Source organism: Elephas maximus, chromosome 1 (genome assembly GCF_024166365.1).
Source record: "Elephas maximus indicus isolate mEleMax1 chromosome 1, mEleMax1 primary haplotype, whole genome shotgun sequence".
NCBI lineage: Eukaryota > Metazoa > Chordata > Mammalia > Proboscidea > Elephantidae > Elephas > Elephas maximus.
The window spans coordinates 230,807,569-230,821,764 of NC_064819.1; the positions used below are offsets into that span (position 1 = coordinate 230,807,569).

General features: G+C 47.9%; 1 protein-coding gene across 1 annotated transcript in view; it reads left to right on the top strand.

Annotated features, from left to right (window-relative positions):
- The first annotated feature begins 11,306 nt into the window (after positions 1 to 11,306).
- Positions 11,307 to 14,196, top strand: part of TMEM181 (transmembrane protein 181) — a 67,622-nt gene continuing 64,732 nt past the window's right edge. Inside the window, exon 1 of the mRNA XM_049904766.1 lies at positions 11,307 to 11,475. Coding sequence (XP_049760723.1) covers positions 11,345 to 11,475 — 131 coding nt within the window. The 5' untranslated portion in view covers positions 11,307 to 11,344. The remainder of the gene's footprint in view (positions 11,476 to 14,196) is intronic.

The window sequence follows — 14,196 nt, forward strand, 5'->3', positions numbered from 1 at the left end:
AGTGTGACGTCTTCTCCAGGGACTGATCCCTTCCAATAACGTGTCCAGAGTATGCGAGACGAAGTCTTGCCATCCTCGCTTCTAAGGAGCATTCTGGTTATACTTCTTCCAAGACACATTTGTTCATTCTTCTGGCAGTCCATGGTATAGTCAATATTCTTCGTCAGCACTGTCATTCAAATGCATCAATAGTTCTTTGATCTTCATTATTCATTGTTTAGCTTTTGAAGTAATCACTGGAGCAGGCAGCTGTCTGTTGGCCCAGCCACATAGCCTGCAAGCATCTTGGGTGAACTCCTAAACATAAAGTGGAAATGGCAAATCTATCAGAACCCTGCCATCTCTGGATCTCATTTTAATGATTCAGCCTGCCCATATCCTTGCTAGGGCCCTCCGTGGGTGATACGAACAGCTAAGCACTAAAGGTTGGCTGTTCAAAGCCACCCTGCAGCACCATGGAAGAAAGGTCTAGCAACCTGTTTCCATAAAGGTAACAACCAAGAAAACCCTGTGGAGCAGTTTTCTGTAACACATAAGGTCTCGTGTTACACGGGGACTCATGGTAATGAGTTGGAAATAACTTCAGGGCACAGGTTTGTTTTGTTTGGGGATTTTTTGTTTGTTTTGTGGTGCCCTTAAAAAAAAAAAAAAACCGTTGCCGTTGAGTCGATTCCAACTCATAGCGACCCTGTAGGACAGAGGAGAACTGCCCCCATAGGGTTTCCAAGGCTGTAAATCTTTTCAGAAGCAGATTGCCACATCTTTATCCTGCGGAGCGGCTGGTGGGCTTGAACCACCGACCTTTTGGTTAGTAGCCAAGAGCTTAACTGCTGTGCCACCAGGGCTCCTCTTGGTGTCCTTGCTGCTGGATAAATATGATAATCTCTACCCCTGCTGACTCAGGGGTCTCTGTGGTTTGGTCCTTGCCTCCTTCATTCTGTAAGAAGAATGCTGTCAGCTAAGGGTTGGATGCCGTGATGTGCTGGTAGGTGTGTAACACTCAGCTCTCTCTCCAGAAGCACACACACGGCAGGTGCTCAGCACACACACAATCTCCATGGGAAATAGGGTTTCTCAGACCCACCTGAGAAGCCGCGCATCACAAGCAGTGTCACTGTCAGCAAAACCCCAGTGCCAATGAGAAAGCTTGGCCGTAGGCCTGGATTTGCCTAAAGGTAATATTTGGCATCAGGACTCTCACCATAGGTCTCCGTTCTCCAGAAGTGCCAAGGGCCCTGCACGGCCTCTGTCAGGTGCTCCGCAGAGCCGGAAAGGAACAAGGAGGACATCAAGGCTTTGGAACCTTGCCAATCACACACCATAGGCTTGCTGGCTGTTGTGCAAACTTCACTTCCCAATGGCTCTTCCAGAAGATTCCGAGGGTAGGTGGTTCTCACAAACACTGAGCTCCCATGGGTGCAGGGACCAGAGCGGCTGCTTCATACACCCCAGCTGGGTTCTGCCAGGAAGTACTACACCACAGAGGGGGCAAACTTCCCAAAGGAGAACCTGAAAACGAGGGAGATTCAGCTCAGAAGACAGGCAATCCTCCCCAGGTAGGCACCAAACAGAATAGCCTCAACTTCTTTTGTTTATATATTCTAAGACCTTATCTATTAGAGAAACGTACTAAAGCCTTTGAGTGAGGTGTTAGAGTTGCGATTTGCTTTACAATGTTCCAGCGTTGTAAACCAGAGCGCCAGATGAAACCTGAAGCTGGGTGGTGGGTGGTGGGTGGTGGGTGGTGGGTGGTGGGTGGTGGGTGTGTGGGAGGGGGAGTTCAGTGCATTAGTCTCTACTTTTTTCATTGATAACAGTCTCTAGTTTCTAAGTATAAATTTCCGTAATATAAAGTGTTATAAAATAGCCTGAAATATGGGGACAGCAAAAACCGACAGAACTTCAGGGATGCCTAAACAAATCCCCCACTGTGGCAGGAGTTGGCAGCAGATGTCAGTTATAATCCGGTCGCCGTGGAGTCGATTCCGACTCGTGGTGACCCCTTGTGTGTCAGAGTAGAACTGCGCTCCGTAGGGTTTTCAACGACTGATTTTTTTGGAAGTAGATTGCCAGGCATTTCTTCCAAAGTGCCTCTGGGTGGACTTGAACCTCCAGCATTTCAGTTAGCAGCCAAGCATGTTAACTATTTGCACCACCCAGGGAAGAGAGACCCACCTATTTTGAAGAATCCTGTCTGGGGCTCTCAGGATGGTCTAGGGCACCACTGGGGGGGAGGGGTGTCTCAATCCAAGTCAAGTGCCACTTAATTAAGTAAAAAGGGCATAACCACTTTAGAAGCCCAAATATCACCTCCCAGAACAGTTCCCAGCAATTAGAAAGTGCCAGGCCTATAAGTCCTGGTAAATACTTGTTGAATAAATGAAACAAAAGGCAGATTTATTTCTCCTTTGCCCTTTCTTTAGGGGAAATTGACTCATAGGTAAAGTTTATGTTTCTGTGAAATAATTAGATAATACACATTTCTGGGTAGCAAAAATGCTTAGTGACATTATATAATCAGATAACCTTGATAAATTCATAATAAAAGCCAAGGCGGGGGTGGGGTGGGGCGGGGTTTGGAACTGTTAAGTGATAATGCTGCAGATAGTTTTCTAGCAATAACCTAGAAACCCAGTTTTTATTGCACCAGAAACAAAAACCACAGGGTAACAGGTATTCTTGTTTAGAATACCAGCGTCACATTAGGTAGCTGTGTGCTGACTAACCTAACCAAACCCGTTGCTGTTGACTCAGTTCTGACCCATAGCGATCCTGTAGGACAGAGTAGAACTGCCCCATAGGGTTTCCAAGGAGGTGGATTCGAACTGCCAGCCTTTTGGTTAGCAGCCTGAGCTCTTAACCACTGCAGCACCAGGGCTTTGTGCACTGACTAGTCTAAATTAAATGAGTGGTCAGTGCTAAATCCCATAGGTAGGACTTTATGAACGTGACAGTAAAGCACCAAGGAGGCAGGTGAGCCTAAACACAGACGCTGTGGTTAACATATACCTAGTACCCTCTAGGGATGAACTGACCCCCATCCATCTACCAGGACAGAGTGAGTGTGGACGCGTAATGAAAAGAGAGTGCGTATCTGGAATTAAGTTCTGACGTGTCGGTGCCAGCAGAGCTGTCATGCACATTCATCAGCGAGCTGATGTGTGTGACTAGGAGAAAGGAAACACACATCTTTTCCCGAGTCTTCTTTCCTGTGGTGGAGTCATCGGTGCCTGGCGACGCGTGTGCAATACGTATTGTAAACAGAGTTGATCGTCAGAAACCAACCACTTCTATTAGGTGGACGTGTATGAAATTGTCATCTTTGAGGGTCAAAATGACTAAATATTGGCAATTCCACATGGTTCAACCTAATTCGTCGTGAGGTATTGATCTGAGCACGGCCTTATGAGTCACCTGTCACTTGGCGGAAAGTCGGCTTTTTAGCTTTCTGTGCGTGTAGAATATCATTGAGCCGGGGCTGGGAAGGCGCAAGCAGACAGGAGCTGAAGCACCAGACACAGTGTGATTTGATGACCACGAAGATTTAGTTAGGAATACTATAAAAGCCAGCCACCATCCATCTGTCACTTTGTCATTCTGGGATGGCTTGCATGTTGCTATGATGCTGGAAATGATGCCATCGGTATTTCAAATACTGTGCGGGACAGGTTTCAGCAGAGCTTCTAGACTAAAATAGACAAGGAAGAAAGGCCTGGAGACCTGCCCTGAAAATCAGCGATGAAAACCCCATAGATCACAACAGAAATTGCATGGCATGTTCTGGAAGATGAGCCCCTAGGTAGGGAGGCCCCCAAAACACACAACAGCTGCAACAATGGACTCAGACCTGCCAACAATCATGAAGACGGTGTAGGACCAGGCAATGTTTCGTTCTCTTGTACATGAGTTGGAGCTGACTCGAGGGCAACTAACAACAGAAAAGCCAAACCACATTGGTTCAAAAGCCAAGATATTCAAAATCATTAGACAAAAAAGAAGGAAAACAATAGTGAAGAAAGAAGAAAAACAGGATTTTTAAATACGGTCTGAGGAACACACACGGTGGAGAGAAGAAATGGTGGAGATGGAAGCAAGACACAAACTCCAAATGCCCTGTGCTGCGGGGCCCTGACATCACACTCATCGTCCAACTGCTTGTGGCCTGTGGGGACATTTGATGAATAGACAAGCCAAGACTGCTCCTTCAGTGGCTCCGGAGACACGATGTGTTTCACTAAGGCCCTGTGGTCACAGCCTGGGGGCTAAACAGGGTGAGACAGGCGTGAGCCACAGAGGGCCAAGCTCCACTGGCAGCGTGCCGACCCTACACCCTCCAGTACCCAGGAGTACTGCCAACCCAAAGAGGAAATGGACAGCTCTACAGTCCTGGAAGTTACAAGAACAGGAACAAGGAACTCATCTCTCCATCTGTCATCAGCCCAATCATACTAAGTATCATAAAGAAAATTAGACAAATAGATGGAGTCTACCAAAGGTGTAGATCCCTGCCTCCCCGAGACAGACAGTGAGACCAGCACCCAGACCCTACTGCCTGAGGGTGGATCTCAGCAAGAAGATCCAGGCTCAGAAACACTCCTCCTGACCCTCAAAGGTGCAGCCAAAGCCAAAGCCAAAGTCACCTCATTGCCAACAATGGGCACTGCATCATCAGTCACCCAAGCCAGGTCATTGCAACCATCTAAGATGTGTCCACCCCATATTCCAGGCTTCTAAATTCTACCTTCCATATATCCTCCAGTGGATCTTTTGTCTCTTAGGCTAATATTTTCCTTGTGTCTTTGGTTTTCTTCATTCTCCTTTGCTCCAGGTGGGTTGGAACCAAAAAAAATTGATGCATCTTAGATGGCTGCTTGCAAGCTTTTAAGACCCCAGACACCACTCACCAAAGTGGGATGGAGAACATTTTCTTGATAAACTTTGTTATGCCAGTTGACCTAGATGTCCCTCGAAACCATGGTCTTCAGACCCCTACCCCAGCTACTCTGTCCCTCAAAGTGATTGGCTGTGTTCAGGAAACTTCTTAGCTCTTCTTTAGTCCATTTGTGCTGACTTCGCCTTATTACTGGTTCTTGAAGACATCACACCATGAGCTCCATTTGTGCATCCTGCCCCCCCTGCGTCTCCCCCTCCCTGTCCACTCAGTGAGCTCTGGGCTGGTTGTTTCTCCACACAGGTACCACCTCCTCTATGAGGTCTTCCTAGAGCCACATGCCCTGGACTTACTTCTGTTGCAGACTTAATCACGTCGTTTGGACCTGTTTACACGTGTATCTCCCCCCACCAGACTATGAATCCCTGGGGTTCAGGAAATGATTGTCACTCAATTTGGAATTTCCAGTACCTAGTATTGTGGGGACCAGGCACCTCCTATGCATGCCAAAGCTGGATAATGGATAAGGAAGACTGAAGAAGAATTGATCTCTTTGGATTACGGTGTTGGCAAAGAATACTGAATATATGCGATGGACTGCCAGAAGAATGAACAAATCTGTCTTGGAAGAAGTACAGCCAGAATGCTCCTTAGAAGTAAGGGCGGTGAGACTTCATCTCATGTACTTTGGACCTGTTAAGAGGAGGGAACAGTCTCTGAAGAAGGATATCATGCTTGGTAAAGTCGAGGGTGAGTGAAAAAGAGGAAGACCCTCAACGAGACAGATTGACACAGTGGCTGCAACAATGGGCTCAAACATAGCAATGATTGTGAGGATGGCACATGACCAGGCAGTGTTTAGTTCTATTGTACGTGGGGTCACTATGAGTAGGAACCAACTTGATGGCACCTAACAGCAACAACAGTATTGTCTGGAATGTAATGGGGACCAGAACCAGTTGCCATGGAGTGGATCCTGACTCATAATGACCCCATGTGTGTTAGCATAGAACTGTGATCCACAGGGTTTTCAATGGTTGATTTTCAGAAGTAGATTACCAGGTCGTTTTTCTGAGGCGCCATTAGGTGGTGAATCTCCAGCCTTTCAGTAAGCAGCAGAGTGTGTTCGCTGTTTGCACCACCAAGGGACTCTGGTCCTGGTTTCTGGTAATATTGTCTGGGACATAATGGGCACTTAATATTTTTTAAGATTAAAGTAAAATTACAGTGCCCTACTTGTGTCTCAATACTCCATTAAAAAGTCAATATTCATCCATTGTCAAATGTTAGGGATGCCACCACCTGTGGATTCTGATGTGTGCCATGGCATTTCACAGGAGATGTGGCATTAGAGGGTTGGCGATGCTGATGAGAAAATGATGAGTAAACCATGAATCTGCAGACGAGCGCAGTGTTTTACATGACTCAGTTCTGAGCCCAGAGCCTCGTTTGACAAAATTGATGAAATCAGAGCGTTCTGGTCCTGCCGAACAACGTCCCAGCTATTGGTGTCGATGAATCAAGTCCCTCTGAGCCTTGGCTCTCTAAGGACAGATGGATTAGTTCACACTTAAATGAACCTTCAGGGGAAGGACATTTTTATCGTTTCTAGATCTTGCAAAAAATGCTATTTACAAACAGCCAGTAAAGGTTTTGGGTTAATAATGGTATAGCTTTGTTGTTGTTGTTAGGTGCTGTTGAGTCGGTTCTGACTCAGAGTGACCCTTTGTACAACAGAACGAAACACTGCCCGATCCTGGGCCATCCTCACAATCTTTGTTATGCTTGAGCCCATTGTTGCCATCACTGTGTCAATCCATCTCATTGGGGGTCTTCCTCTTTTTTGCTCACCTTCTACTTTACCAAGAATGATGTACTTCTCCAGGGACTGATCCCTCCTGATAACACGTCCAAAGTACTTGAGACGAAGTCCTGCCATCCTCGCTTCTAAGGAGCATTCTGGCCGTGCTTCTTCCAAGACAGATTTGTTCATTCCTTTGGCAGTCCATGGTATATTCAGTATTCTTCACCAACACCACAATTCAAAGGCGTCAATTCACCTTCAGTCTTCCTTATCCATTGCCCAGCTTTCACGTACATATGAGATGATTGAAAACACCATGGCTTGGGTCAGGCGCATCTTAGTTTTCACGGTGAAGTCTTTGCTTTGCAACACTTCAAAGAGGTCTTTTGCAGCAGATTTGCCCAGTGCAATGTGTCACTTGATTTCTTGACTGCTGTTTCCATGGGTGTTGATTGTGGATCCAAGTAAAATGAAATCCTTGACAACTTCAATCTTTTATCATGATGTTGCTTATTGGTCCAGTTGTAAGGATTTTTGTTTTCTTTATGTTGAGGGGTAATCCATACTGAAGGCTGTGGTCTTCGATCTTCATCAGTAAGTGTTTCAAGTCCTCTTTACTTTCAGCAAGGAAGCTTGTGTCATCTGCATAACACATGAGTCTTCCTCCAATCCTGATGCCCCATTCTTCTTCCTATATTCCAGCTTCTCAGATTATTAGCTCAGCATACAGACTGAATAGCTTGATGAAGATTATCCTCTATCTACTTTGTATGCTTTCAGTGAGTGGAATATTATCTCAGGACCACTTTCCTGCCCCAAGGCAACCCTCCCCACCAGCTTCCTGAGGGTGGAACTGGTGCAGGCCACTCCTTCACCATCTTCTTGTCCATCATGGATTCCTGCTACAAAGCATGACTATGTCTAGTTTCCTGGACATGGCTAAGTCATTATAAAGTACCACTCAATTTCATTAAAAGACACATGGTGCCATTTTACATTGCTTGTGCCTGAAATTATGTTAAAATAAATACAGTAGACCCCCTTTATCTATGAGGAATATGTTCCAAGACCCCCCCCCCCCGCCGTGGATATAAAACAAAACAAAAACCCAGTGCCATCGAGTCAATTCTGACTCATAGCGATCCTACAGGACAGAGTAGAACTGCCCCATAGAGTTTCCAAGGAGTGCCTGGCAGATTCAAACTGCCAACCCTTTGGTTAGCAGCCGTAGCACTTAACCACTACACCACCAGGGTTTCCAGTGGATATCTGAAACCGCAAATAATGCCAAACCTGAACCCTATACATACCATGTTTTTCCCTATACATACATACCTATGATAAAGTTTAATTTATAAGTTAGGCACAGTAAGAGATTAATAACAATAACGAATAATAAAATAGAAGCATTTTACAGCTTCTCTTTGGCATATCCAAACGCCAGCATCACTGCTCTTGGGCTTTGGGGCCACTATTAAGTCAAATAAGGGTTACTTGAACACAGCACTGCGGATCGAGGTTGACCACGGGTAACTGGAACCACGGGAAGAGAAATCACAAATAAGGGGGGACTTTTTTTACTGTAGGGAAGAAACTTTGGGGAAAATTGTGACTTTGCGCTATATTTGCAGAAGTGTCTAGGGATGGTGATAAAGACTGTGAAAGCTTAAGAGATTAGACCTGCCTTGAATCCTTTTTAGAAAAATATGGGGTATGAATAATATATTAATGACTGCACCAGGACTCAAGAGGACTGATTTACTCTCTGATCTGCTGTCAACTTTGTTATTGTGTACCAGCCACTTAATCCTGCTGGGCTTCAATTTCCTCAGTCTTCACAATGTTCACCTTCTAGTGTTCTGTGTCATGACTTGTCAGCCTTGTCTTCCAATCAATGAAAGGGGTCAGTAGTGATCCCTGCCTGCTCACTGCTGCTCTGGCTTATCTAGCACACTCCCTCTGAGCTGAAACCTAGAGTGGGAAAACTAGGACCCTCATGTCCATCTGCTTCATATGCCTTCTCTCTCTTTCTTCTCCTTGAAGCTGCTCCTGGGGCTTGGCAGGGGCAGTGGTGGGGTCCGGGGGGAGGCAGGCTGTCTACCATCAAGCAGTGAACTTCACGGCTTCATTGAACACCAGAGGAAAATTCGGTGAGTAGGGCATGCTGGTCATTTTCTCCTTGTCCCCCTCCCCAGATCCATGGTTTGGCCTGCTCTATCCAGTTCTGGGCCCCAGGAGGCTGACATCTGGGGATTGTCCGGCTTCCTTCACCTCTAGCTTCCCATCAGGCTTGGTCCCTGGGAGGCACTGGCCTGCGATTGGCAGGCAGGAGGACATGAGTCTTCCTCTTCACTCATATCTGAAGAAATGAATGTATACACATGATTGTTACTACCTCCTACAACCATAACAAAGCTCTAAAAGTTTTAGCCTCACGTGTACTTAAATATAGGGTGTATCTTCAGTGGGTGTTGTGATGGTACATGAAATCAGGGAAACAGAGCAACTTCTCAGTGGGCTACAGTGCCTCCATCTCCAAATACAAGTGGTCTTCAATGGGCTGGTCAGTAGAGATTGCACTGTATATTGAGTGCTGCTATATAACAAAGGTATCACAAATGGGTGACTTTAACAACAGAAACTTATTTTCTTATGGTTAGGAATGTGGAAGTCTGAATTCAGGGCGCCAGCTCTAGGGAAAGTCTGTCTGTCCCTGTCAGTGCTGGAGGAAGGTCCTTGTCCCTTTTGAGCTTCTGCTCCTGAGCAATCTTCACATGGCTTGGCATCTCTCTTCCCTCATCTCTGCTGTTCATGTGCTTGGTTAATCTGTTTTATATCTCAAAAGAGGTTGACTTAAAATATACCCTACACTAATACTGTCTCATTAACATAATAAAGAAAACTCATTCCCAAATGGGATAATAACCACAAGTATAGGAGTTAGGATTTATAACATATTGTTTGGGAACACGACTCAATCCCTAACATGGGTGTTTTCTGAAATGAGACACATCTAGGTTCAAATCCACTCACTGCCACTGGCATCATGCGCAGACCCTCAATCCCTCTAACCTCCAATAACCTCATCTGTAAAATGGAGATAACAGTACCTTCCTCATAAAATTGCTGAGAATTCTGAGTAAGAAAATGCTGTCAAGTGCTTAGCACAGCACCCATCACACAGAACGTGTTCAGAAGTGGGTAATAAAACAATTAATAATGCATCCAGGGAGTATTGCAGTTAAGAGCCAGGGAAATAAGAGACTTATCATGTGATTTCTTGGGAAGAGCAGGGAAAGAATTGTCTGACTCTTTGTGACTCAGCGGTAACATGTTTTACCAGCCCTATTCATTGCCCTTCCCATCTCACTTCTTAGCTAGGTTTTCTTATGACCTTCCTTTATTTTGCCCTCTCAGAGGATGAAAATGATCTGGACAGTTGTTTTTTGTTTTTTTATTTGATGGTTCTTTGCAAAGTCTCTTATGTTCTCAGAAGGAACAATGCCCTTTAAAATATAATCAACAAATAAACCAGTAAGTACAGGGGAGTCTGTGTTGTTGTTGTTAGGTGCCCTCGAGTTGGTTCCAACTCCCAGGGACCCAGATGAAGTTAGAGCACGGGTGAAGGTAGCTGCAAACATGGGAATTCTGAGCTTCTCTGACCTTGAGTAATCCTCAGACACAACTGGGGAATGGTGGAAAATACAGATTCATGACACCCCTATTCCATAATTTAGATTCAGTTGTGTATGCTGGGTTCCCCAAATCTGGATTTCTGAAAGGTCCCCCCAGTGCATGCAAGAGCAACCTAGCATAGAAAGCGGTCCTGGTGGGAACACACCAACACCATCTGTTTCTCCACTTTTATTGGAAAAATTCGCAAGAGGAGATCACACCGCTCTTTGGATAAGTAATCCCGTGGGAGACGTGTTAACGTGTGAGTTTTCCTTTTACACACTAGTGTTGAGCTTTGTAGAGTGTGAGAAACTCTCTTGGTCAGACTTTTTTTTAGTGGCTATAGTACATATTCTCTCATTCTGTGGGGGAAGTCATCTCACTTGGACACTCTTTTATCGTTAAAAGTAATATTAATCATGACATACCTGTAACAGGGTTCGTTTAAAATGGTTTTGCATTAGGCCAAGTGGAAGCCAAAGAAGCTTGAAGTCATCCACGGAAGCTGTCCGTGGTGCTGAACGCAATCGGGGGTCCATTACCAAGAAAGGGCTCTCAGCCGCTACCAAGAAAGGGCTCTCAGCCGCTCCCCAGCCCCATTTTCCTTTCTGCTGTCACCTCCATTTCCTTTTCTTCCCCAGTGCGGGCACTAGCGAAGGCGACATTTCCATTTTGTTCTGGGCGGCAGACGACCTTGCGCTGCACTTCTTCCCCCTCCCTTCCCAGGGCGGTGGCTGGTGGGCGTGGCTCTCCCTGGGCGGGGAGCAGGGCCCGGACCCCTGGCCCAGGCCCCCTGGGCGGTGCCCCGAGCCCTCCCTCCGGCGCCCCCTCCCCCTGCTCCTCCCCGCTCCTCGGCCCGCCCCGTGCGCCGGCGGCCCCCAATCCCGGGAGCCAGGAAGAGAGGGGGCGACGCAGAAATACAAAGGACAACGGGCTGGAGGAGGGAGCGGGCCGGGCTCCGGGGGCTGCGCGGCATGGACGCCGAAGACCCGGCCTTCGAGCCCCGGGTCTGCGGCGAGCTCAAGCACCTGTGCCGGCGGCTGCAGGAGGCGTACCGCGAGCTGCGCGAGGACCTCACGCCCTTCAAGGATGACCGCTACTACAGGTGCGGTGGCAGCCGGCGGGGGCGGTGGGGGCCGTGGGGGCGCTGCCCGGGTGTGCGCGGTGGGGGCAACGGGGGCAGTGGGGGCGCTGCCGGGGTGCGCGCGATGGGGGCGATGGGGGCGCGGTGGAGGCAGCCGGGGTGCGCGCGGTGGGGGCGCGGTGGGGGCGCTGCCGGGTTGCGCCCGGTGGGGGTGGTGGGGGCACTGCTGGGGTGCACGCGATGGGGGCGGTGGGGGTGCTGCCGGGGTGAGCTCGGTGGAGGCAGTGGGGATGCTGCTGGTTTCCCACCCCGCCCGTCCCCGGGCCCCCGGCAAGGATGGAGGGGGACTAGCCGCCGGGGTCAAGGGCGAGTCCGGTTAGCGGGGTGAAGAGCGGTTTTCCTTCCCCAGAACGTGAAAACGGAACCCAGGGGCTTTTGCCCCCGCTTTGCTCCTCCCTTTCCACCGTCTCTCCTCCGGATTCCCCATCTGCCTCGGCTTAGCCTCCCGCTCCCGTGGTCTTTGCTCCGGCCTGGCTGAGCCCTGGTTTGGGAAGGCGATCCCACCCTCTCGAGCAGCACCACGGGGGTGGTGCAATGAGAAGCCATGTATTTAAACCCCCAAGGAGCTGTTGGTTTGGGGTGGTTTGTTTCATTTCCGACTTCCTCTTCTGAGGCCAAGTGAGAGCTGGCGGAGAGGAGACCCCTTCTCTGTGCTCTGCTAGTCTGTTGGGAAAGCATTTCCATTGCTGTTGGCTGGTCTTACCTGAGGTATTGGAGCTGTGAAAGGCCTCTATTAGGAGTTGGGGCCTCTGGGACCTAGACTGATTCGCTTACATGGAATCTTGGCTGATTTTATTACATGGGACCTAGACTGATACTGTTATGAAGCAGCCGTGTGACCCTGAGAGAGTTACCTGCTCTGCTCACTCTCCACCCGAAGCCTTCCCATCTGTAAACAGGGGCGTTTGAGCCAGAAGCCCTCTGTGAGTATGTTGTTAGTTGCCCCGGAGTGGATTCCACCCCATGGCCACCCCATGTGTGCATAGGGCTTTCAAGGCTGTGACCTCTCGGAAGCGTATCTCACCAGGCCTGTGTTGCGAGGTGCTCTTGGGTAGGTTTGAGCTGCCAACCTTTTGGCTAGTAGTCAAACACTTAGCCATTTGCACCACACAGGGACTCCTCTCTGTAAGACTAGGATTCTGATAGGGATTTACTTACTCTTGTGCTTAAGGACTGCAGATGTATTGCCTGGTTGGCTTTAAAGGGGGGATCGCTTTTGTGCTACCTGCCCTGTGCTAATGGTCAGAAAGAGCATATATCATCACTTATCCTGAAATCTTTCCAAGAGCCCATTGGCTTCCCAGAGGCTAATCAGCAATATATTTATGACAATGGTCGTGATTACTGAACTGTAATTGGAAAAGCCCTGCCCCTTTTAATGCAATCCCAAGATCGACTGGTGTAGCCCCCTAGGTGAGTCTCGAAGTTCCTTCTGTCTCATGCAGGCTCCTGGGAGACTGGCAACATGGGAAAAGAACCCACGAGCATTTTAGAGGTTATTTTTGATCTGTGCTCCAACTGCCTTTCCCACTAATCTCCCCCCACTGTAACTGGTCCATCTCTATATATTCCATTTTCCTGGGAATATTCTTAGGCAAATGAGCTGGTGAATAATGAAATGGTCTCTGTGCAGGTGGCAGAGAACAAAGCCACCACTGGGTAATCCACAACTAGGTCATCCTTTATTCATTCACTCATTTAGTCAGCTAATAGCTGTTGAGCACCTCCTGAGTTCCTGCTGTTGTTCTAGGCGCTGGGGCAAGACAGACAGCGTCCTGGCTCTCCTGGGGCTGGCAGATAATGAACAAGTGATTACAAATGGTCGTGATCTCTGTGGCGGCAATAAGCAAGCGATACGATAAAGAGTGATGGGGGTGCTACATCAGAGAGGGTGGTCAGAGAAGGTTCTTGAAGGAGAGGGCATTTGACTGACAACTGGAGAAGGTTCTTGAAGGAGGGGGCATTTGACTGACAACTGAAGAATGAGACGCTCACTGAGCAATGAGCTGAGAGGAGTTCCAGAAAATGAATGGCAAGTGCGAAGTCCCTGAGGCCATAAAAACAGGCCAGACAGAAGACCAGGGTGGTGGGAGGACAGTGACAAGAGAGAGGCCGGGCCAGGTCTTGTAGAGCCTTGAAGGCTAGGCTTAAAAAAAAAAAATTAGGAATTTGAATTTCATTAGAATCGCAATGCAAAGCCAGTGGAGGGTTTTAAGCACAGAAAGTGACACTAGCTGTTTGTCTACCTCCAGGAACAACTTCATAAGTTGAGTTGGATCCTGGTGACACTTTCATCATGGTTAGGCGGGATGACAATAAATTTGGCCACCTCCCATGAGAGCAAGTCAATGGCAGCATGCTTCCCATAGCACGTGGATACATATCATATAAAGCATAGCATGCTTGTTTTCCATAGCCTAGTATTTGGTGTACACAGAGCAGTTAGGCTGAATCAAATACACTGTTGTACAGCGAGATGATTTTGGTTACTGAACTGTCTCCGACTGCCCTATTGAATTTTTGTGTCAGTTGGTTGCACCATTACAAAGCTAGGTGAAGTACTCCTGAGTTTCAAGCTGGGACTGATAGGTACAGCTCCTGCATGTCTCGCGAGAATGTGGACTTGCTACTATCGTTTCTCCTCCTGCACTTCTCACCATCTTGGTTTGCTCATTAGTGATT